This window comes from Haliotis rufescens, unplaced genomic scaffold, assembly GCF_023055435.1.
Source record: "Haliotis rufescens isolate VD_foot unplaced genomic scaffold, xgHalRufe1.0.p SCAF_11, whole genome shotgun sequence".
In the NCBI taxonomy this organism is placed as follows: domain Eukaryota; kingdom Metazoa; phylum Mollusca; class Gastropoda; order Lepetellida; family Haliotidae; genus Haliotis; species Haliotis rufescens.
The window spans coordinates 7,738,651-7,765,425 of NW_025963791.1; the positions used below are offsets into that span (position 1 = coordinate 7,738,651).

Consider the following 26,775-nt stretch of genomic DNA (forward strand, 5'->3'; position numbering starts at 1 on the left):
TTAGGAAGTCCCTTACTTAGAACAAATGACCAATCCCTGTACCGAATACCATTATTCTATTGTGGTAGATCTACGTCTTTGGTTATCAGTAATGAGGAAGAAGAAATGACGTGTGCATTGTAGCCATTTCTCCACTAAACTCGAAATATTATAAATATTATTCGGACTTTTCTCAAATTACCTTGGATGAATTCGTTAAAAGCGATAGCTGACACATCTCTGAACTCAGTACTATATAACCCTAAGGTGTATTTCATTGGCAGGGGATGCTCAACACTTTGTAAAGGAGTGCTCGGAAACACTAGTAACCCTGAGGATAGTGGGGCACGCAAGATCAATGAAGCGAGAGCCTTAGCCGGCAGCCCTGACCAATGAGTGATAAAAACTTTCCCGGTAAACTGCAGTGTTGCCATGACGTTTAATTCGTGCGTTAAAACATTTCCCCTTTCCGCATATAAATCCTAATTTTGTAATTTGCCATTCTCTGCAAGGCTACAATCCAGGGACCTGAGTCGCAGCCATCTTGCGTAAACCTCTGTAGTTACGGAGTTTCTTGCGAGCTGAATTCATTATTACGGTAAGAGGAACTGTGAACATCGGGTAGATTGTTTTTGTATGCAATTAATCAATAATTTGGCTTCGGTTGCTGTATTTCCAATTCGTTCATCGTTTATATCAGTAGGCCTAATTACATGCGTAAGATGTCAATGCCAGTGCGCGCTGTATGATACCTTCGAAGCCAATGTCCCCGATCGGCTTCAAATTATAACAAAATGTTTAGTATATGCATACCAATTTTTATGAGTCATTTATTTCAAGATATGAATATGAGCTATATGAATATGCAGATGTGAATAAGTAATCAAGATAAATCAAAAATATAAAGTGAAGTGATTTTTCAAAACAAGATGGCGACCCACGTGGAAACACCATAGGTTTTGTTTTTGATCTGGAATCATTCCTCAGCGTTCACTTCCTCGAAAAGTTTGTTTCACAGTGTCCATTTTTTTCTGTTGGAGAACATCTCTCAAACAGGCAATAACCCTTGAGCCAAAGTCAACAATGAAAATATTTGTGCCCGATATTGCAGGTAATATAAAGGGGTGCTTACAGTTGACTTGTAACCCTTACCGTGAAAATCATACGCCCTAGCTAGAAGTATTTAACAGTAAGCCCTCCTGACATGGATGTGAGCTAACCAGATAGGCGGTTTGATCTTGAATGATGAATAGTGTCATGGTCGGTGAAAGCAACTGAACTGCTCTAAGACAATGTTTGGGAGTAGTGCACTTTACTGGGCGCACTTTTTCAGATCCAATTAGTGCTGTAGGGGCTCGAATGTGCTTTGCCAGCTCACCGGCTTGGCTTATTAATGCGTTAATTAGCCGACGCTCTACCACTGGACCACGAGTGCTATCACATGTAATCAGTGCTTGTTTAACGGATCATTAACACACCTGCATATCTCCATAAACAATAAGTGACGGCAAGGTCTGCTCTCTGGTTTATCTTTTCTTGAAACCATACCCGCAATTGTTTATGTCAACATGACTGACCAATTGGATTAACGCTTGAAAGGGTAAGAATTTATGGCTAACCCTAGCCCAAAGCAAGCTAACCCTAAGGACCGCAAAGTGGTGTTGGATCTTAAAGACATGTAAGTTTCCCTAAGACCGAAAACGTGTGTAGGGTAGTAAAGACGTGTAAGTTTCTCTAAGACTAAAAAGGGGTGTTGGATCGTGAAGCGAGAGTCACTGGAGCGTGAGGTACGGTAATGGTGTAGCGAGACAGCGGTGGCACTATAGCGTGGTAATTGAGCGGATTGTAGAGCTATCCGCTGGCTATGGCTGTGCCCAATAAACTGCATTGTTGCCCAGTGTTTAAGGTGTTAATGTTGTGTTCTAATTTTAGTTAAAACATCACTATGATTTCATTTCTAGTTGTACTCCTTTATGGTAAACGTTTAAGGTATTAATTATTTGTGCACTGTTTTCCAGTTATTTTTGATAGGTGTCCACAAGATATAGAAGTTTATGACAGAAAACACTGTAACAGTCTTGAAAATCTGCTTGATCCTGTGAAGTAGAATATGAATTCTCACCCAAGGTTGTTGTTGTTAATACATGATATGTCCACTTAATTTCAGACAGAATGGATGTAGAGGATGATGTTGTTATGTCAGATGACAATCTGGAAGGTGATTGTGGGAGTGACTTTGGTGATGGCGTGGCCTTTCCAAGTGAATGGACTGTGCTTGATGAAGCAGATGAAGATGGTGACATGGCAAACATGACTGTGGTGGAAGAAGTTGGGGATGACGATGAGGATGTACAGATTGTGGAAGAAAAAACTATAATACCTGCAAAGAAACCTGCACCAAAAGTTTCACCCAAACCCACACCCAAACCGACAGATAGTACAAAAGGCAAAACTGACCGTAAGAGTGTGAGCAGTAAAACAGATACGGCAAAAGTGACTGAGAGCAAACCAAAAGGCAAGGTTGATGATAAAACTACTGCAGCACCCAAAGCCTCGGCTAAACCTGTTCAAAAGTCACCTGCTGAAAAAAAGCCAGCTGTTGAGAAAAAAGGCTCGGTGGACAAGAAACCTGCTGTTGTGAAGAACGTGGCTGAAGAGAAGAAGCCTGAAGATGATGATTTAGAATCTATTGAAGGGGATATGGGAGATGAAGATATGGAAACAAACAAGAAGAAGGATACTCCAGTAAAGTCCACGAAACAGTCTCCTGCCAGATCAGAAGCTCCACCACAGAAGGACTCTTCTGGGAAAACTCCTTCAAGCTCATCTAAGAAAGATGAACCAAAATCTGGAGTGAGCGATACTAAAAAGCCAGCCTCATCACCAGCTAAAAAAACAACACCTTCAAAGAAAGTACCTGAAAGTTCAGAGTCATCACAAAATGCAAAGCAAGAAGCATCAGTTTTAAATGATGATAAGGATGATGATGTGAAGACAGCAGAAAAGAAAGCAGATGAGGTTGAAGCCAGAATTAAACGAGATATTCAGAGGGAAAAGGCAAAGGACGTGTTGGCTGAAGTATTCTCGACAAGTGTGATCCAGATGTTGACTGAAAGAACAAGTGAACTTACAGCCAGTATGTTTAGCTCTTGGTTCTCTGCTTTCGCTAAATGTGAATTGTGCTTGATGATGCATTGATAGTCATAAATAAGTGCATTTTGGTAAACATCTGAATTGACTTGCTGGTAAAATGCGAATAAGCCACGAATGTATGATACCAATACCTTGAATACAGAGAGGCTAATTACTTGTTAATGAAAAACTAACATGTCGGCCTTGTCTTGAAAATAAGATTTGAGTGGTAACTATAGACTATCCCTGTTCACAATATACATTTTGAAAAATGTCACCTATATTTGTCCTTGTCCCTTGTGACGAAACTGGCGTTGCTACTAGTGGAAATATCAAATGTTTAAATAGTGCCTATACCCCTAACATAAAAAAATTGTTGTCCAGATATAAATTGTTTCATATATTAGAATTGTGCTGAAAACAAAACTTCAGATTTTCAGTTTGTCCCAGGACATGTGATAAATAGCTGATCATATGTAATCCTGCTGTGGTAGATTGTTAATTTGAAAATTTGTTCTCTTGTTTACTCAATTATTGTCAATGTTCACTAGAGCTGAAGATGGCGCTGGGAGATCTTGAAATTTCTGAATTGGATGCAGAGGAAAAGTCTTGGGACCGTAAGTGATATATTTCAGTCAATTTTGCTTTACATATTTCATGTTTATCTTGTATAGGTTGAACATCAGCAAATTAAGCCTCAGGTAATTTGATTTTCTTGGAGGTAAAAGTGATTCATGAATTAGTAATCATTTTTGTCATGATCATCTCTGTTCTTGGTGTTATTAATCAAGAGATATCTTTCCACTTTGATTTGTAATGTCATGTTCAGTGGTGATTGGAATTATGAAGGGTCTTCAGGCCTTCTAGGGACCCCTAACCTTCAACTTTTAACATAAGGATAAAGAGAAGAGTCCTTTAACTTTCATGCTTAGTTACCAACTGTGTTTAATTTTGTATTTCAGGCACAGCCAAGTGGTATGTGAAGGTATCGCCAATGGTACAGGAGGACATGGCTCATGTGGGGATAAAGAAAGCGATGAATATTTCCCAGGACTCAGCATTCTTCTTTGTTGGCAAGGGTAACAAACGTGAAGGGTAAGCATGTTCATTGATCTTTGTTATGGCCCTCACCTATCATGACTAAGTAAGTTGTTTAATTAATGTGAACTTGTCCGAAACCTTTGATCATGAGTTTCTATCCCAGTTCGCCTTGGTTTTTTGTCGAGGTTTGTCACCACTGTAGCCATGCACGTGGGTTTCACCAAAGTGCTATTGTCTAAATCTTCACCACTTAGGACTTTCCTCCCTCATCAAGTTCATGTAGCAATATAGCTGTAAATACTGCCCAAGTCGTGTTAAACCCAACTCACCCACTTCAAGAGTTCCATTTGAAGCATCATCTTTAGTGTAAGTTGATAATGTTTCAGACAGATGATGTTCCTCTTCAACCAGTACAAGGATGTGCAGCTGATTGTCAACAAGCTGTCATGTGTACCATTCAGCTCTGAGGTCATTAATCTGGTTCTGAAGAGGAAGAAGAGTAAAACAAATGTAGACGCTGAAGTTGGTGAGGATGTATTTATTTGAAATAGGACATGTATAATTGTGGTGTTTTGTTTGTTTGTTTGTAAGATAGTGCAGCAGTAGCCAAGTGGGTAAAGCGTTCATTCTCATGCTGAAGGCTAGGTTCAATTCACCTCATGGGAATATTGCTAAAAGTTTTATGGCCCTTGACATACTTGATGGCCTCAATTATAATAGGCACCCAGCACAGCTTTGATTGTCATCAGTGTTTGAAATATGTGTTACTCCCAACAAGCCAGGCATAGCCCATCTTGAAAGTTTTAAAAGTAGCAGGCCCTCATTTGTGAATACAAGAAGGAGAAGATGATAAACAAGTTATCTTTTTTCTAAGATGCCCCCATATTCTTTTTTTGTCTTTACTGAATTGCATTCCCTCGATAACTAAATACCTTTGATTGAGACATTATTAATCATGTAAAAAGTTGGGGCCCAGAAATGGCATACTTAAAATGAAAATACAGTGAGTGCAATATCAACATTTGTGTAGAAAGAACACATCAACTCAAATTTGTATAAGAGTTTCTTGGGCTTTTTTGTTTGTTGTTTAACACCATACCCAGCAATATTCCATCTTTGAGGCAAGAGAGTTAACTGACTTTAAAAGTCAAGTTTCCACCCTTGCCGAACTAGGCTGGAATTCACAGGCTCGATCGTAGGCCTCGATCGTATTGCATTGCAAATCCTGCAATCGACCAAAATCTGCATGACAGTTTACGAACCAGATTTTGATTTCGTTGCGTGATTTTGATTGGACTCGTTAGTCCAGCCAAAATGTAACGCCATGATACCAGCCAAGTTCAGCAAGGGTGGTTACTGGACTTTTTTAGTCAGTTAACTTCGGGAAGATGGCAATATTCAAGCGCTATCATGCTATATGACATTGGTCTGTATAAATATTTGAGTCGTGACCCAACAGTTAGGAATCAAATTCATCTATCCCCGACTCAAATATTGCCAGCCATGGTGTATCAGGCAGCTGTCAGACTTTGTTAATTGTTGATTCTGTCTCACCTTTCCAATAGAATGTTGTTCATAACATCAACCATCTGTTAGTCTTACCCAGATTCGATAATGTACAGACCACCCTGATTTATCTGAAGTAGTGCCAATTGCAGTATAAAACAACAAACCAGGACTCGATTTTAGGAACTTGATTTAACTTGCAATAGGTGCATGTTGACATGAAAAGCTAGTTCACCTGACATAACCAGGTTGCACCCTGGTCCCATAAATATATAAAAGTTGAAACAGAGATGTGTAAACTAGACTAAATAAGTACAATCCCAGTACACATAACACAGTCATTAGTGATGTAGTATGGTACATAAAGCTTAGAGCTATTGAGTGTGTATTGATATTGTTGTGAGGACAAGTAAGCAGGTAAGGGTTAGCCAGACACAAATTTGAAATTTTGTTTACACACACTTTATAAATTAGATTGCGTAATTCAATAGTAGGTTGTACTAGTGCATGTTTTTTATAGCTAAATTGACCTCTTATGACTATCAAGACTGTTTGACATTATTCTTTCACAAGTAAAATTGGAATCTCATCTGGTATGTTTGAAATGAAACAATTTTCTGATTTTTTTTTTTTTTTTAAGGATCCCAACAAACTCCCCTCACTTTATTTTTTATCAAATGGCTGGTCCCTAAATTCCTTTGTCTCTTCCTTCTAGGTGAAGTGTCCATTTACACCAACTCTGCTGCTAACCTGACTATTCCCATCCGGGGAAAAGAATGGGTTGGAGACGGTAAGTTTTGTTTGTTTGTTGTTTGACGCCGCACTCAGCAATATTACAGCTATACGATGGCAGTAATTGCTTACACTCATCTCCAGAACTAGACAAGAGACGTAGAGTGATTGTGGTCTTGAGGGTTGACAGCAACACAAAGCTGTATTTTTATCTTTTTTGATATTCAAACATAGGTTAGATTGTTTCATTGGTTTCATTTTGATTTCTCTTAAATATGCTCTGCAGGCATATATATTCCTCCATTGCTGCGAACACTACCCCTTTTTCCTCCTGTTGTCTCACCCTATAGTCACCATTTTGTGTAAAGGGAGAAAAACAGTGGTAGAAAATCTTGAGACCCCGTTATCATTGGTGCTGTCAGTTGACTTTCTGCCATTCAATTTGTCTCCTTTCATATTATTTTCTTCTCATCACTGTCATGTATTCGAAAGGATTCATATGGTTTCTGCTTTGACATGGAATTGTGGACAACTGTAAGAATCTTGTTACTTGTGTTGTCTGAAATACCTTCTGGTTCTGGTTATGTGTATGTACAAGAAATTTCATGGAATAAACATGGCACAGGGAATAACAGACTTGTATAGAGATTGATAAGTGTCACCCTTAACCAAAGATCAAATGTGCCTTCCACTACCTTTTTAAATAACATACAGAACAGAGGTGAATATCTTGGCAACAACAGACATTACATGGTCAAGAGACTTCAATCGTTCAGCACATGCCATTGATGACCATTTTAAGTGTTAAGAAGACGCAAATCATTGGCTAGTCATGCCAGAAGCCAGTGTGAATGCTCACCAATTGCATCATGTGGCCAACCCTTTGGGGACTTGGTGCACATGAGATATTTTCCATCTTGAATGACCACTGGAAACTGTTTTGCCGAACTACCAACAGTAGATTCGCTGGGTCTGATTGCTCTTGGAATCATTTGAAGTCTCTCGGGATTCTGGGCATAGACTGAAGACCCTTACTGTGTCACCTGATGGACATGGTCAGAAAAGTGTCGGTATTCTGGAAAGCAGTGGATTCTCACCCTATACAACATGAGAAGAAGAAAACTCTCACATGATGTAACATCACCAAGAGAGTCGCACAAGCCTACACATTAACAGAATATTCTCCCTTCTCAACTGACTCCCCAGTCCGGACATCAGTGGTTGGTCCTGACTGTACAACATCAACAGAAGATCTCACCAGTCACCAGTCTGTCCATAGCAGAAACAGCATCAGAAGATTTCACTCATCATGACATCAGTCATAGTTCCTCACCAGACATCAATGAGATCTCACCAATCTGGACTTCAGTGGTGTTTCCTTGGCTGACACATCAATAGAAGATCCACTTGTTGTGACATCAGTGGTGGATCCACAGCTGAAACATTAACTGAAGATCTTGCCAGTGTGGACATCAGTGGTATATCCTCGGCTGACACATCTACTGAAGATCTTGCCAGTGTGGACATCAGTGGTATATCCTCGGCTGACACATCTACTGAAGATCTTGCCAGTCTGGACATCAGTGGTATATCCTCGGCTGACACATCTACTGAAGATCTTGCCAGTGTGGACATCAGTGGTATATCGTCGGCTGACACATCAACAGAAGATCTTGCCAGTGTGGACATCAGTGGTATATCCTCGGCTGACACATCTACTGAAGATCTTGCCAGTGTGGACATCAGTGGTAGATCCACAGCTGAAACATCAACTGAAGATCTTTCCAGTCTGGACATCAGTGGTATATCCTCGGCTGACACATCTACTGAAGATCTTGCCAGTGTGGACATCAGTGGTATATCCTCGGCTGACACATCAACTGAAGATCTTGCCAGTGTGGACATCAGTGGTAGATCCATAGCTGAAACATCAACTGAAGATCTTGCCAGTCTGGACATCACTGGTATATCCTCGGCTGACACATCAATAGAAGATCCACTCGTATGGACATCAGTGGTAGATCTACAGCTGAAACAACAGAAGATCTTGCCAGTCTGGACATCAGTGGTATATCCTCGGCTGACACATCAATTGAAGATCTTGCCAGTGTGGACATCAGTGGTATATCCTCGGCTGACACATCTACTGAAGATCTTGCCAGTCTGGACATCAGTGGTAGATCCACAGCTGAAACATCAACAGAAGATCTTGCTCGTCTCGAAGAGTGGTATATCCTCGGCTGACACATCAACTGAAGATCTTGCCAGTCTGGACATCACTGGTATATCCTCGGCTGACACATCAATTGAAGATCCACTCGTATGGACATCAGTGGTAGATCCACAGCTGAAACATCAACAGAAGATCTTGCTCGTCTCGACAAGAGTGGTATATCCTTGGCTGACACATCAACAGAAGATCTTGCCAGTCTGGACATCACTGGTATATCCTCGGCTGACACATCAATTGAAGATCCACTCGTATGGACATCAGTGGTAGATCCACAGCTGAAACATCAACAGAAGATCTTGCTCGTCTCGACAAGAGTGGTATATCCTTGGCTGACACATCAACAGAAGATCTTGCCAGTCTGGACATCACTGGTATATCCTCAGCTGACACATCAATTGAAGATCCACTCGTATGGACATCAGTGGTAGATCCTCGGCTGAAACATTAACAGAAGATCCAGCAGTGTGGACATCAATTGTTGGTTCTCACCTGATGCGACATCAGTCTGGACATGGAAATAGGTTTCCAGCTCTGTTCCTCAGCAAAAGGTTGTTGCTGGATCTGTGGTTTGCAATGAAGATTTATCATGTTTCTCTTCTGCCATGATTGAAGACCTGAACTACACTATTTCTGGTCGATAAGAGAAGAATAGGATTTGGGAAATTTATGTGTTTAATATAAGCAATATATTATTCTGTGAATAGATGGCAAAGATGTGTGCCCAACAGTGAACATTATTGCCAAGAAGATGTCCTTGACAAGTCCAGAATGATGACTACAACAACCTGATTCACAGATTTTATAACTTCATCAGCAAATCACCATTAGCTGGAATCAGTTGACAAGGACAAGATTATCCATAATTAGGCACCAATACGTGGTGAGCTGTGTCTAGATTGATTAACAAGTGTTTGAAAAAATTAGGCATCTTGCAAACAAACTTGTTTTGGACAAATCTTTCATGATAATACCTGGAAATGAACTGATGTATTGTTTTATTGGGAAAACATCTGGTTAGTTTGGTCATTTGTACTTTGTGGTCTAAGTAGTATTTAGTGTCTGAGGCTTTAGTTAGTTGGACAATGCAGTGTTTTCAAGGCAACATGAAGCTGTTCTGTCTAAAGTATCCATTGGTGAACAGTAAGAATGTAATTTTAACATTCTTACAACGTGTGGGTGCTAAATTACTTTATCCTAATTCTGTGAACTAAACTTTCCAAGACATTTCTTTCAGGTTAAATCCTGTGTTGCAAACTGATGATTGTGACAATATTTACTCTTCTGAACTTATCTATCATGATGAGTTCAGACAAAGGCTTCATAATTGAGCTGCCCAGGGAGTGTATTTCCTCTCCTTATTCACTTGGTGATGAAGTGGCTATATGAATAGGAGCTGTTCCAAGTTAAAACATGCTTGCTTGCTTCCAACACAACCAAGGGAGTGACTCCCATTGAATGCAGTAACGGATTCCATGGTCTACATCAACTAGACAAGCCCACACCCTGGATGATCTATCAAGATCAGTGTTGGGAGAAGAGCTGCTGTATCATGTCTAGGATTGTTTTGTTTCAGGAAAACTTAAAAATAGACGATTATGCCTCTGTAACGTCCCAGTGGGAACATCAAGAGAGATGATTGAAGTGATGGTGCCCTACACACTTAGTGTAAAGTTCCAGACATTGAAGGCTGGAGAGAGAGCTGGGTAAGTAGTCACTATGAGTAGGGGAGTCTGTGAGGAAGGATGCAGTCCATTTGCAGCCTATCCCCTCCTCGGACATGGGAGTTTCCAGTCATACATTCCAGTGTTTTTTTTGGCGAAAACCTACATTCCATCACTCAATCTCTCAAAATCATCTCATTCCTTTCCTCAAATCATTTATCATTTGCACACAAACTACACTTACATTTGGTTAATGGCTTTGATTGGGATTCAACTGAAAAGTGTTCATATTCAACAGTGCTTGCATCTGTCTATGCAGGAAGTGAGGAGTAGGAATTGATATGGCTTGCTGCATCAGAACCTGCAGAATATAGTGTTGAAGACAATCAGCTGACTTACAACTGCACTAGACCAGTGAAACCAATATGTCAAGATCTTAAGAAGTGGACAACGTCCAATCGATTAATAGTGTTTGTTCCGAGTTACTTATTCAACTCTGGTGACAATCGTTGGGCAAGATCAGTGTGGATGCTGATCACATACACTCAGTTGGGTACTGAAAAATGTTATCTGTATAAGGTAGACATTTCATGTCGCTCCAGTTCATAGGATGGATGGACGAAAGAAATTACTGTAAGAAACCATTGAAATACAAACAGAATTCTAACAATAACCGGTTCATCTGTAGTAACATGGTGCAGAGTGTTCGTATCGTTACAGACAGGTTACTGGTGCATTGTTACAATATCTATTTCTGATTGATTTCAATAACATGAAGAGAGTCCTTAAAGTTTGGCTTGAGAAGCTGCTGAGGGTGTCAGTTTGTCTGACATCCCTGCTGAAGGTGGTTAAACAACACAGGACCATCATGTGCCTACCATGTGCAGTCGTATCTCCTTCCTGTGTGAACTGAAATGTCTATGCAATGGGATGCCTCAATCAGATGGTGTACATGAACAGGTCCATTTGATGTTTTTCAGATGTTGTGCAGGAAATACAATGAACACCTAAATTGGTTCACAATGAACACATATGTATGTGCACATGACTTGCCAAGATCCACTCATTGTCAATTTGTGCTACGGATGGCCATGGACTTTCTTAACTTGTGAAGTTCATGTGACAATGATGTTGGAATGTGATGAGAAACTGTGGACTGTAATGCTGTTGTACCAGGACATGAACATATATGAAAGAATCCTAAGATAGGCATGGTGTGGTAGAGAGAAGATGAGCATATATGATCTGTCACTTGCACAGGGTTAACATGATTCCACTAGTCTGTGACTAGTAAATGTCAGGAGGAACTAGTGACATTGATTTGTAGATTACCGCTTTTACCATCAGGTAGATGGCAGCTCTGTAGCAGATCATCTTTGCGGTGAAAGCAAAAATTAATTTCTGACCCTGATGCATTTACTGTTACCTCTGCAGTTGTCATGCTTTGATCAGATGTTGGTGGTCATAGCTGAACAGAAAAGTCCAAACCAGTTCCACACTTAGATGCAATCTTATAAGTGCAATTGGTTAATGTCGAGATTTCCATGAACATTGAACAGACCTGATGAGGATCTATCAACTTATTTTACCATTGACATGGTGTGCAGTGATTTTTTCATGATGCGCAGATGAGGGGTTATTGGTTTGCAATACAGTCATAGTGGACTAATCGCAACGTTGTATGTAACATCATAAGGAAAAAACATGGCGTTGAGGAAGAAAATAAGCAACCACTTCTTGGGAGTCATTTATCAAGAGCATTTTGGGAAGATTTTTGTGCAGATCAAGTCCAAATTGTGATTACACCCTTCAAAGAAGATGTCCGCATGATACAAATACATCATGCTAGCCAAAAAGTCTCGCAGAATGATTGAGACATGCATGAGATTGAATGGCCTTGATGAGACAGATGTTGCATCATATACCGCTCATGCTCCTCATTGAATGGGTGTTTCCCTGTAGACTTTAACTCAAAGTGGTTTAAGTTAAGAGGATTGTATTCACTCACCTTCAGACGTCCAAAGATTTTTCTGCTAAGAATGAGAAAGAGATCTAGTTGTGAGAAGCAGAGGTGATTTCTCAAAGACTAATAGCTATCACATTTCTGCTGGTCTTGACATGCAGATTTCATCTACATTTTTCCCCATTGTGTCGTGTGTTGAGATGTCACAGATATATTTGGAATGAGAAGATGAATGAAAATATATTTGCGCAACTAATCAGAAATTGCTTTCCAACTTTTGAGCAATGCAGCTCATCTAAAAGAAATACGCTCCAATGGTGTTGGTCAATGTTTATCACAGCATCTACTATGAACTGAGAACTATGTTTCCCTACATGCACACACAACACATGATACACAGACCTTACAAAACACATGAGGAAACTGTCAGCTGTGGTAAGAAAATAGAATGTAGAATGACAAGACGAGAATATTGTGAGGTTTATTGCGTTAGGTACATAATTATCATTTATGATCTTGTATGTAAATATAATCACTTTAAAAAATGTCACATTATTCCTTGAGAAATCTTATTCAGTACCAAGGTAAGTCAGGAGTATGTATGTGCAGTACAATAACCTAGTTATGAAAGATAATGCTCAGCAGTGTTCAGAATTAAGCATAAAAGACAAGGGGTTCTTGTCATGACAGCAATGTTTATAGTTTAAGATTTAGAGGGTCCCTGGATTCAAAGTACTATCGCTTGAAACCATAAAGACCTAAGGCCACACATTTTTTGTATTGTTCCACGGGCCAGCCCCTACTGAACATGCTGAAAAGCAGCTGGAAAAGAAAAAATGAAACAAAAAAGTATTTATTTTTACTATGTCTGCCCCTAGTAATATAGTCCCTCTTATGCAAGAAAAACATCACTATCAATGATTCAAGGGGCCACCTGCAGTTTTAACTCCATGGCAGAATGACTTTCATATAAATAATAAGTAATTGACGTAGCTATTTGTATTTATTTTTATTTCGACCGACCTTGTGTGGAAACATAAAAATATAAAAGTGTGACCTAAGGACCGATGCCACCTGAATATGTTATGAATGTGTTGTGCTTTTTTCTTGGTCAAAATACCTCTTAATTTATGAATATCACTTTTCCTTTGTCCATGTTGATACTGGGCATTATTGACATTAATATGACTGAACATGTTCCTGCAACCTTGCTGATTTCAGAATTGCCACATTGGAGTGTTCAAGCACAGCAGTGGCGAGGTCTGTGAAAAAGTGTTATGCAAGCATCAAACTTGGCAGTCATGATGTTGTACTTCGCAGAGATGTGAATGATGACAAAGAAGAAAAAGGTGTGTAAATAACTGATTGATAGGTGTGTTGTGTTACTCCTCAAAGCTTCATCAGAAGATGACTGTCTGGACCACCTCTGTTGGCTAGTGGTAGAGTGTCTGCCCGGAGAGTGGAAGGTTGGGGGTTCCATCCCTGTCCGCATCATACCAAAACATGTTAAAAGATTGTTGTTACCCGGCCAAGTGCTCGGCATTAAGGGGCTAAAACAAGGACTTGCCAGCTCGGAGTCAGTATACTTAGTCTGAGGGGAAGACATGTTAAACTGCAGCATGGTATCTCAGATGGCTAGCACTATAAAATAGGCATATGTCCAAACTTGTGTGCAGCATGCACATGCATGTGGCTATATACGTGCAATGATCTTGGACATGATGTTTAGCCCCATTTCACCTCACCTTTCTGTCCTACTATATAACTGTTGGTTTATGTCTATACTGTCAATGTTTGTAAAATCTTTCTTGTTGCTTATTTGCTGAAATGATCATTGAGCTGCTGTACCCCAGCCGATGCCCAGGTTGAGTCCCCAGTATCTGATTTGGTTCAAGTTTGTTTGTGTTTCATTTTATCAGGACAGTGAAACATTACTGGTAGTATCAACCACTGGTTTGTCTGTCCCCGACTATTGACAGTTAGATTTGATATGGCTTGAATGTTGCGGCAAAATATAATGGTTCACTCATTCATTTACTTATGGAATCATTATAACATTGTGTTGGGTTTTTCTGGATGAACATTTGCCTTGATCAATATTATCATGAGACTGGATGCTAGATATATCTGTGACAAATATGAAAAGATTTTGACAATATTAAATTAGTTTTCTGCATACGACATTTCAGTTTCACAACAAGATCAAATGCTGCCTGATAATAAGTAAAATAAGTTAAAGTGTTTTTTTGTTTTTTTTGTTATAAAAGCTTTGTAACGATAATGACTATAATGTATGTTTTGTAGAAAAAGAAACGGCCAAGCCTAAGCCTGCCAATTCCTCTGCTTCAAGTCGCAAAGATTCCCCTTCACGAAGAGAGCGAAGCAAATCAGACAGTCGTTCTCACAGAAGCCAAAGCAACTCAAACCAGCGGAGTGACCATGGTAACAGTAGAGATGCCAATAGGAATATCAATAGGAATATCAACAGGAATACAAACAGAGTTGAACGATCTGGCAGGAAGGTGGATACGAAAATCAGTCTTAGACAGGAACAGGCGAAAAAGATTCGCGAGCGTAGTCGCCAGTTCTTAAATCAGAGTGTCACAAACCAGAATCGTCTAAACATGTCCATGCAGAAAAGGCCCATTCAGAGCGCACCAAATCAGAAGAGACCTACTCCTAATGAGGTCATCAGACGCAGTATTCAAGAGAGGGCCATGCAAAAGATACAGGAGCAACAGCAGGTATGCAAAGATACCTGCAAAGTACAGACCTTTTACAAACTGATGGCTTCTTAAATTTATTTAGAAACAGCAATCAACATCAGTTGATGTTCTCAAATTTTACTGCAAATATTTGTGGGTGCTTTCATAGATGAAATCTACTTAATTGACTACCAACAGTAACTCCTTCCAAGTTTAGATTTGATTGTTTTTCATTCATTAATAGTACGGTATATTTGAATTAAGAACTATTTTCTGAAAAAGATTTAAAAAAAATTAAACCTTACTCAGTATTTATCTGATGCATATGGGGACTCAGGGTCCCAATCCACTAGGCGTTTGCAGCGTTACGAGTCTTATGACCTATCAAATCTCTATAAAATGTCATGTTATGAATGTGGTAGCGATGTGATCGCTTTGTTGACCTGGGCCCAGGTTATCTTTCCTCATGCTATCAACCACCACTATGTCTGGTCAAGCTGTAATACAACTGACTTAATGTTGAAGTGACGACCTTACTATATAGTATACATCTCGTAATCCTACTGGGCATCTCAATAGTTCTTGTACCTCGATGGCATGGATTGTTGCTCCCAAGATCAATCATTTGACTGTCTGGTCCAGACTTGATTATTTACAGGCTCCTATCATATAGCCAGAATATTGCTGGTCACAAATACTGAGTCATACATAAGCAATGCACCAGATGGAGGAAACAAAATGGTAGTCAAGTAACTATTGCCATGGAACTTTTACAAAACATGCCACCAGGTGATCAATTCTGTTTTCTGTATTTCAATATGACTGTCACTTGGTAATCAAAAAAACAAAATATTTTGTTAACACAGGGTATATGATTTCTACAAATGACCATTTTGTATGGACAAATATGGTATGCAGGCCCTGTTAACTTTTTACAAAAGAACCCATTTGTTTGGACGAAGTCTCTTGACCAACCTAGGTCATATGCATACTGATGATGCATAATCCAAAACAGGAAGTGATATAAAGCACATATTCCACTAATATAGTGTTGCCCGCCCTTGAGTTGCTAATGACAGGTACTTTGTTTACCAAACTCAGTGAAGAAAATCAGCATCGATCAATCCTAATTCATGTGTCATAAAAGTTGAACAAAGAGCAAGAAACATTTTGCATATGACATATTTAAAAGGTCTGTAAGCATGCGCCATTATGATCCATTATAAATTAACTACCGCGATAATATAGCGTACCATCCTGTATATATTTGTGTAATATTTAATTATCAGCAGGCAGCAATGCAGCAGCAACAGCAGCAGATACAGATGGTGAGACAACAGCAGATAGCTCAGGCTGTGCAACAGAACAACATGGCCATAGCAACATTCCAGGCTCAAGCTCAGGCCAAGATGCCAATGATGGAAGGAACAGGTGATGGTCTGCTGGGGCCTGTTCCAATATCTAGAGCACAGAACGCTCAGCAGAACATGCCTTCTCATATTCAGATAATGCCAGAGATGAACTCCAACATTATGGTACAGCAGGAAAGGGAGAGAATGAGAAGTGGTTCTTCATTGAACAGGGAGAGCATGGATTCTATGGGAAGAGACAACATGGGTAGACACAACATGGTCAGAGACAACATGGTCAGAGACACCATGGGCAGAGACAACATGGGTAGAGACAACATGGGTAGAGACAACATGGGCAGAGACAACATGGGTAGAGACAATATGGGTAGAGACACCATGGGCAGAGACACCATGGGCAGAGACAACATGGGTAGAGACAACATGGGTAGAGACGACATGGAGAGAAATATGGAAGGCATGAGAAGAAACAGTATGGAACGTATGGGGAGAGACAGCTTTGACAACATGGGCAGAAATAATATGGAAGACATGAGAAGTAGTATGGATGGCATGGGAAGAAATAATGTGGACGTAAAGAGAGGGAGTATGGAAATGGGGAGGAGTAATAGGGCTCAACTGGACAATTCTTATGGCCAACAGAATGAACCTGCAAGAGGTGATAAATATGGACAGGAAAATCAGTATAGAAGTGGAATGGACTCTGGATTTAATCGGCCACAACTGAACCGAAATGAACCATTGTCGAATCTTGGAGGCATGAGAAATGAGCCTGGGAGGATAGAAACAAATCGCGCTGCTGGAGCTTGGGCTCAGAGATCTCCGAGAGGTCCCGAGACTTCTACCTTGTCGCCGAGAGTATCATCCCACTCCCCAGCCCGAGGGCAGGATACATACGACCGAGGACAGAACATGCCCTATCAAGAACAGAGGCAGGAAGTAAGGGATCAGGACTGGGGTCGAGGCTATGCTGATACCCAACTGAAATCGGATGATGCCTATGTGATTGACGAGAGGTAAACTTAAACATGATGATGTAGGAAATTAACCATGTTAACAGATTTCACACAGTCTGAGACACCAGTGTTTATTTCATTTTGCAAAGTGATTTGAGCCATGGTATAAATTTAATCCTTAATCCATCACAAGAAATATTTTCACCCTATTTTCTTTTTCTTGTCACCTTATGTTTCTTGGTTACACCAGAAACCTGTGATCATGGGTTGGAATCCCAGTTTGCACCGATTGTTTCTAGGTTGTCAGCACCCTATCTGTTCAGGTGGGTTTCACCAAAGTGGTAAACATCTGATACCTGCATCACTTTAGGCTTTACCCCACATTAAGCTGACACGCTGTGATATGAACCACACCCACTCATTTGTCCTCTCACCTCGTGTTCCTTTTCACAAAATGTATATCATGATTGTCTGAAGCATTGACATGAAACTGATGCAGTGTTTCTGAGCTGGTACCTGGATGTGTCATGTTGTCACTGGATTGTCTGGTCCAGAGTTGATTATTTACAGACCACCGTCATGTAGCTGGAAAATTGCTGAGTGCAGCGTTAAACAACAAACAAACAAACAAACAAACATACCAAAAGACGTTAAATGATGGTACTTGTTGTTTCCCTGCCCAGCACTTGGCATTAAGTGGCTGAAAGGAGGACTGGTTGGTTCAGTCAGTATACTGTGTCTGAGTGGCGTATTCATGTTAAACTGTGGCATGGTATCTCAGTGGGTTAAAACTATAAAATCAGCATTAGTCTGGCTAGTACAAGCAGACATGCACACGCAAGCACATGCACATCGCTATGTAAGTGCAATAATCTTGAATGTCACCCCACCAGAGCTGGTAACTAACTCTGACTCAATCACCATTAGGAGGCCAGAAGCTGAGAGACGAGGAGATACATGGAATGCCAACTACTCCCAGGATTTAACATATGGAAGAGGAACAGAAGATGCATATGGTGCAGGTAATATATTTCAATATGGCATCCCAGTTGTGTTGTCTTCACAATTTCCATAGTGAAAGGTGTTGGCAAGCATGGCATTTCAAATATCCTTTTAGCTCAGTTGCTGTTTGACCAGTGGAGTTCATGAGATGCCTTTTGCATCACATTGTGTGTATTGGTTTACAAGGTAAATAATTGCAGTTGGATTGCATGTGATTTGAAAATGAGGCCCTGCAAATATGTCTCAACTATGTTGGCAAGATAAATTCAGTGTTTGTATCTGCGTACCAGATACTTTAGTTAGTCTTTAAGGAGAGTTGACTTTGAGACAACCTTGTGCTTGTTCTGTGGTCCTGTGTTTTAATGGTGACACAATAGCACCATTGCTAATTGAAGGAAGTGACTATGTTAGGAACCCAGGGATTCTGGGTTAGAATTGGTCTCCATACTGGTTGTAATTGCAACTCAATGTATCAGGTTTGGGGACTTGGTTGATGGCGTGTCAACCTACCCTCACGCCATCAATCATTGCTATTATTGAGCAATAGACTGTCTGGTCCAGACATCGATTACTTTCAGCCCATCATAAAGCTGGGATATTGCATTAAACAACAACCATGCACACACCTTTGTTTGAAGGACTGAAATCAATGATTTGTTTATTTTTAATCTTTGTTTAATTCAGGAATGAAGCGTCCAGGTCGTGGGATGGGTGAAGTTAATATCAATGAGAAACGACAAAGAATGGATCAGGTAGTTATGAGATTTATATGTGTGTTGTGGATTGGATACAGTCATGAAATAAGACATGACATTATTGATAATTTCTTGTGTGTGCACAGTTGGCCCTGTCATCTAAGGCATTGGAATTATGATGCAAGAATGATCACCTACAAGGGCACTAGTATGATTTCCATTTCGAAATCATCTGATATCATTAACATTAAGCACACTAGCATAAATATAATGTTTTCTAGAATGATTGGGGACACGTGTGGCCCAGTTGTCTAAGGCACAGCAATTCACTGTGCAGAGTTGTGTCCCTTGGACATGCCAGAAACATATGATGGTGGGTTCGAATCTCGGTTCGTTCCTATTATGTTTCTAGGTTTGTCAGCATCATTCCTGTGCTCGTGGGTTTCACTGATGTGGTAAACGTCTTAGACCTGCATCACTTCGGGCTTTCCTCCCACATTAAGCTGACACGCCTTGGTATAACTGGAATACTGTTAAAAGCGGCGTTAAACCAAACTCACTCACTGCTTTAATTATTCTGCTTTTGGGTGTGAAGTTTATACTTGTATGCGTATTATTCATAATGAGGAACATGTTTTTTCTGCCTTAAGCACCTCCGTCAGTTTGATTCAGTCTGTCTGTTGTTGCAGTTTTTGCTGTTTTTGCTATTGATACTCTATAACACATGGAACTGGTTGTGTTGCAGGAGAGAATATCAGATATCAGAGAGGACAATTACCAGATTCAGGACATGGATTGGTAAGAGAAATTAGTCCCAACACCTTGCAATAGATAATGATTCTTAATTAGAATAGGCTCGGCTCCCAACGAACTGCTGATACAACTTTATGGAAAAGAAGGGATGATCACATACAAATGCTTCATGAATACGATTGATCTTTGGAGCATAAGTGTTTTGTATGCTTCGTCCAACAGTGAAACATACTCTCTGGATCTGTGTATGCCAAAGCATTTTGTTGATGAATAGAGTGGTTATCTGGAGGCCATGGTGGCTCTTTGGCTAGTACTTCGATTCATGGCCACAACAAGCTCTAGTCAGAAGCCTAAGTCTTATAAGATTTGTTTGGTCTAGTATGCACAGGAATGCAATATGTTTACCGTATATGACCGCGGATAAGCCGACCCCGTAGATAAGCCGAGGTGTTAATTTGACCATTGAAATACGAAAGAAAATGATATGACCCGCAGATAAGCCGAATCAGGAATTGAAAGACAAAAAACACTGCGAAGTCGGACTGAAAGACATGTGCCGGTACTCGCAGATATTAAAAAATATAAGATGAAAAACGTTGTAATTATATTGAAAAAGTCATTATTATTTCGAATAAAGATTTAACAAACCAGTCATCCACTTTCATAATGTGGGAAGCTGTTTCTCGTGGGGTTTTTTAATCTCATAATGATCGTTATATGTTGCCATCAACAACCAAGCGCCATTTTGTGAGTCGTTGTATATAGAATTATGGACCCGTGAGAAAATATATCAGCTGGAGCGAAGACTCGCAGTTTGAATTCAGCATCGTAAGCATGGCGTTTTCGTTTAAAACTCATGATGAAAACGTCAGTCAGTAAAAATATACCAACTTTTATAACCCCCTTTACACCACTATTGTATGTTAATCCAATTGAAATAAATAAACTATCATACTATGAACACATTGAATGACCATCACTTACTCACAGGCTTTTCCAGTTTATTAAACTAATCTCTCGAAAACAAAGGAATTAAGCCCCTACTCCCAACACGATCGCTAAGCACCCACAACTTGAAAATGTTTGTGTAAACAACCTGACAATACCAATCGGCCCGTTATTATCAATGCTCATTTCCTTGTGTACCGTGTTGCTTTAAACAACAGGAAGCAATCACAGTGGTCACCGTTTGTGACGTCACAGGAAACAGCTGATCACATGTTTTTGCAAATGGCGAACGGAATAACTCGCCGATACAGTTGTTTATTTGCCTCTTTCAATAAAGGTAGACACTTGTTTACTATCAATTTATGAACTTTGCAAAACTTACGTAATAGCTATTGGCGATTTTATCTGGGGATTATATATTATAGCTGTGAATTACATATATTGTTACATGTAAAGATTGTGGAGTTTACGAAGAACGATAAACTTTGAACATTCAATTGAAAACTTATTATCGGAAGTAGTAACATGCATAACATTTTTTTAATAATGACAACATTGGTGTATAATAATAACTTTATTGATAATTTATAACAATAATGGCTCTAGTCGTGGCAACTTCCAAACTTTCGGGAAGTTGTAATCTATCGGACCGTCATTCAGGCGATGTTTCTGACAGATCACGATCTGAAAAATACTATCATGAAAGTGTATCCCGTGGAAAAGCCGACCCCTTTCTACAGAATCTTTTTTCTGGTCCTCAAAATTCGGCTTATACGCGGTCATATACGGTATGCTTAAAATCTAATGAAAATGATGGCCAGTGACTCTGGCTGGCAGAGTGTTTGGGGCGAATGGACAAACAGGTTGTTGATTTTCAACAATCCAGCCTTTGGCATGTTTGGTATTCAGGACACAATTAGCCAAGTCAACACATTGTGACCACCTTATTTTTGTTTAAGAATATGAAAAGGATTTTGAAGCTATTTTACTCAGGAAGTTATGTTGTAGGTCGAGAAAAGAAACAGGAGTATCTGAACAGCTGGGTTATAATGGCAAAAGACAGCAGTAAGTACAGGTTTAACTAGCCCTACTACCATAACTACAGTGTTTACACTGTAAAACAAAATCTGCTGTGTAAATGCCCTGAATCCTCAGTAGTTTGGGGCATGAGTGGCCTGTTGTCAAAGGTGCCACGATCTGCTATGCTGAGTTGTGTCCCTTGGGCATGCCAGATACCATGATCTTGGATTCAAATCCTTGTTCCTTGCCCCACATCTGTGCTTGTGGATTTCACCAAAGTGGTAAACTTTGAAGACCTGCATCACTATAGTGTCAGTCTGACAAAGTGTACATTTACATGTGTTAGACATGTGCAGAGATGCATCCCTTTGTGTGCAGGAAACGTGTTTGTTGGTTTTTATTTCGATTCACCCTGATTTCTTGGTTTGTCAGCACATACATGTGCTAACAAACAGTAAACTGGTCAACGTCTAAGCCCTGCCTCAGTTTGGGCTTTATGTAACTCCAGTACATTTTTACTGTGGCATTTTTACCAAACTCACTTGACTCATTCACCATGACATGGTTGACCTATTCCCAGTCTGAATACTTGTGAGGTTGGCAGTATTGTTGTCTTTGTTACTTGATTGCATCAGTGTTTACCTGGCTTCAGTGTCCAAACAAGGACTCAATTATGAAACCTGTGATTGCTTATATTCCTTTTAGATTAATTTGAAGGTGACAATAAAATTGAATGTAAACACATGAGCATGATCAAAAGCCTGATGACGTATGAGATTGCTTTTTGAAGTTTGATACATGTTCTTCTAAAATATTATGTTTATTAATCTCAGGGAAACTTGTACATGTTGTATACATGAATGATACTGATTAATGTCATTTTTCATATTCTCTTTAACTTGGTGGATCTTGGGGTATAGGATGGTATTCAGTATGTCTATCTCTCCATTACTTATGTTGAAGTATGATGTATTATACTACACTCAGGGGGCATGGGTGGCCCAGTCGTCTAAGGCGCCGTGATTCGCTGTGCAGAGTTGCGTCAGTTGGGCACGCCAGAAACCTATGATTGTGGGTTCGAATCCCGGTTCGCCCCGATTATGTTTCTAGGTTTGTCAGCACCATACCCGTGTTGTGGGTTTCACCAAAGTGGTAAACGTCTGAGACCTGCATCACTGGGCTTTCCTCCCCCATAAGACTTACACGCTGTGATATAACTAGAATACTGTTAAAAGCGGCGTTAAACCCAACTCACTCACTCACTCACTCACTCACTCACTCACTCACTCACTCACTCACTCACTCACTATACTACACTCAGCACATCCAGTTATGGTAGGTTTAATGATGGAGAAATCAATGATTTGTTCAGGAATCAGACCTGGGGTGCTGGGATGAACCAGCAAGGTGACATTGGTGCTACAGATGGGTTCAAGGTTCACGACTATGACCACGGACACATGTCACAGGGGGATGACATGTACGAACAGAACCGAACAGACAGGTCAGTATGGTCACAGAGCAGTGATAGAAACTAAACATTTTATACCACTAGTACTTATTATGATAACATCCTTCAAAATGGCACCTTTTACCAATACTTTATGATACATTAACTATTGAGCAGTTTGGCAAGGACTATATAGGAATTGTGCAAAGGAATAACTATATCGTCAAGTTATGCATGTCTATATGTTGCACAGACCGCCTCCGCGGTCTAGTGGTAGAGCGTCCGCCCGGAGAGCGGAAGGTCCGGGGTTCGATCCCCGACCGCGTCATACCAAAAGACGTTAAAAGATGGTACTTGTTGTTACCCTGTCTGGCGCTCGGCATTAAGGGGCTAAAACAAGGACTGGTCGGCTCGGAGTCAGTATACTGTGTCTGAGTGGGGTATTCATGTTAAACTGCGGCATGGTATCTCAGTGAGCTAGCTCTATAAATCGGCATCAGTCTGGATTAGTACAAGCAGCCACACAAACACACACACATACATGCACGTCGCTTTATAAGTGCAATAATCTTGGACGCAACGTTAAACCCCATTTCACCTCACCTATATGTTGCACATGCTTGAATTTGGCAGTCCAGCCTTGTGAACATGAGGGCCCTAAATTTGAATATATCTTGGCAAGGCCTTAAAATTTGCAGGGCTTGGATTTGGCAATCATGGTTACAAAAATAAGTTGTAAACACATTGGTTGAATAAATAAGTTGACAATATATTAATAAATAATTATGTTTTTACAACTTAAGCCATTCAGAGAAGGAAAGGTGACATTTGGATCTTACTGTTAGCCACTAAGAGTATGGAACAACATTGTATTGTATCGACATTCATAAATTGGTATCGATACAGAATTGACATAGATATATCGATAATGCCGCCGTCATATAGCCGGAATATTGCTGAGTGCAGCGTTAAACAACAAACAAACACTCACCCTAAGTGATTGCTCTGTATATCTCATGAGGGTAAAGTCACTCTGCCTTACCGACCTTGACTGCTCGTGCTGTAGTGACTATGTTTATTTAATGTTATTGTTATTCCATGCTACCTCATTTGATCCATGTTTTGATCTAAAGCAAGTTATTAGAATTCCAGAATTCTAAACTCCAAAAATCTTTTATCAGCCCTCTTTCACGGTTTGTTTTACAAAATATTTTATTGACTCAAATGGTAATTGGAATTGGGAAAAAGTTATCTAACTGAAGTGGCCCTCTCCCTCTTATGGAGCATGCTTTTTTTAATATCTAGCAGGTACCGGTGGTGACTGTTAAACAACCAGATATTTGGGATATGCATGTCTTTTGGGAATGGTTCACTTTCTAATACCTTGAATAATAATAATAATGACAACCACATTTACTGATTAAGAAAACTCTCCTGAAAAGTATTTTCAAAATTAGTGGTAAGTCCTATTCAAAATTTGAACAATTCATTGAAATGATCTGCAATAACCCGATTCCAGTTGTCTCTGGAAAAATCACTGTAACTTGGTATCTTAGTCTTAAGAACAAGGTCCCTAAGCATTATCCTAAACTTTTGCTATTCAGAAAATGTTTTCCTCATGTCAGGCTGCATTATCAGAAGAGGAATATGATTAATTGTGAAACTCATAAAGCCTTTAGTTGTTCCACTAAAAGCAAACCTTGAATTATTCTTCTTCAAGTAGCTGGAACAACTCAACTAGTATGATGCAAAACACTGGTGCAAGGCCAGGTATCCTGAAGAAAGGTCTCCAGCAACAACAGAATTATAACCCGAGGACACAAAACCAGCAGCGCCCACAGAATCAGCAGCGTCCCCAGAATCAGCAGCGCCAGCAGAATCAGCAGCGTCCACAGAATCAGCAGCGCCAACAGAATCAGCAGCGTCCCCAGAATCAGCAGCGTCCCCAGAATCAACTACGTCCCCAGAATCAGCAACGCCAACAGAATCAGAAGCGTCAACAGAATCAGCAGCGAGGTCAAGGTCAGCAGGACATGATGCAGCAGCAGAGGATGCAGCAGCAGATGATGCAGGCAGCTGGAAGGTTCCAACCAAAGATGGTTCTTTTGCCTACAAGACTCCTGCCAGGAATGAAAAGGTTTGTAAAATGTTGGAAAACTGGGCTTCAGTTTCCTGTGCCTATCTGAAAATGTTCATCACAGGCTCTATGAGACAGTGTTGTTGTTAGCGTAAGTAAATACTGTTTCATGGCACATCAGCAGTAATTACAGCTGTCACAGGGACAATTCTTGTCAGCACAGGAAACCAGTGGTTGAGAAAAAAATCTATGATGTGATCATCACTTTGTCAATGAAAAAAGACATTCACTTTTTAAGGCTTAAATGTTTAGTTTTCGTAGACTGTTAACTACTTTCGTAGACTGTTAACTACTTTCGTATTGAATATCAAATTGAAATAAAGCTCCCCGATAGGTTTGGATGGTCAATGGAGGATGAAAAACTTAATGTTTGAGACACATGCACAGCAACAACTCATTTATGCCATTTTTCCTTGTTTCAGGAAATAGAGTATTCAGTTGACCAGATGAAGATTCTTTGCAGTGACGTGCACAGTAATATGGATAGTGCTAACATGGACAATCACTTTTTGTGTGATGAGAGTGGAATTCTACTTCCACCAAGCCAACATTTGCATGTTGAAATATACAGGAGACAGCTATGAATCCTGTGTTGTATTCATTGAGCAACCACATACTGTTCACTTGAATCTTATACTTCAAAAATTCCTTGTGGAAATCGTGATAATTTTATGCTCTCATTCTGTGTCATTCTGCGATGTGTCCATGCATCATCATCATGTGTGCTTCAATCTAGGGCTAGACAATGTAATTGTGAAATTACAACATTATTTCAGTATTATTCATTAAATGTTAGACTGATACACATCTTATGGTTTGAGCTAGCAGACAAAGCAGTGTTTTAACCACTGAGATGTTAGGTCTGCCAACTGAACCACAATTTACATTTGAAGTAGAATGGACAAAATTGGATCCACTTTTTTTGCAAGAAATACCTGAAATTGAGACATCACATGGTGATTTAAACAAATTGTGATATCCCGCATGTCGATTTGAAATAGTTATGAGTTTCTTATTGCTTGTTTTGATATTATATGTACTACTTCCTTAAACTTGTTTTCATGAGCATTGTTGTCGTTTAGCTTAAATAAGACACACAAATTTTAGAAGATGATTTTAGTGTATATGTATGACAAAACTACGTGATTATATATTAGATGTTGAGTTGTAGTTTTCCTGTACATGAACTTTAAGAAAAGCACATGTGTTGTACTTAAGGTTTCACTGAGCATACATTTATCAAAGTTATTTTTTTGTAAAGAGCACAAAGTGCTTGAAGGAACTACCTTTTGGTGTGTGTCATTCATCAGGGTCATGAGAATCATTCATATTAACAATACTTCAGGTATGTTAAACTTGATTTCATACTCATCAGTGTCATCAAGGGTTGAATACTGTCTGGAAGGTATCCATTAATCACTCTTTGTTTTTCTTTCCCTCACATGTGATGTAATCATATCAATGTATTTGTCAAAATAAATGTTCCTGCATA

General features: G+C 39.8%; 1 protein-coding gene across 3 annotated transcripts; it reads left to right on the plus strand.

The window, feature by feature from the left end:
- The first annotated feature begins 467 nt into the window (after positions 1–467).
- LOC124151754 (putative uncharacterized protein DDB_G0286901) lies at positions 468–26,775 on the plus strand. Of its 3 annotated transcripts, none has more exons than XM_046524380.2 (17): positions 468–577; positions 2,147–3,115; positions 3,663–3,728; positions 4,074–4,206; positions 4,539–4,678; positions 6,374–6,448; positions 10,197–10,326; positions 13,469–13,596; positions 14,552–14,991; positions 16,242–17,338; positions 18,206–18,300; positions 18,965–19,032; positions 19,721–19,773; positions 21,685–21,741; positions 23,069–23,200; positions 24,867–25,283; positions 25,706–26,775. In XM_046524380.2, the coding sequence occupies exons 2-17, from the start codon at positions 2,152–2,154 to the stop codon at positions 25,710–25,712; spliced, it is 4,002 nt and encodes a 1,333-aa protein (XP_046380336.2). In that variant the 5' UTR covers positions 468–577; positions 2,147–2,151; the 3' UTR covers positions 25,713–26,775. The 3 variants fall into 3 exon arrangements, with proteins under 3 accessions (XP_046380336.2, XP_046380338.2, XP_048248136.1); XM_046524382.2 differs by having other exon boundaries at positions 491–577; positions 2,151–3,115; XM_048392179.1 differs by having other exon boundaries at positions 491–577; positions 2,151–3,115; positions 24,870–25,283.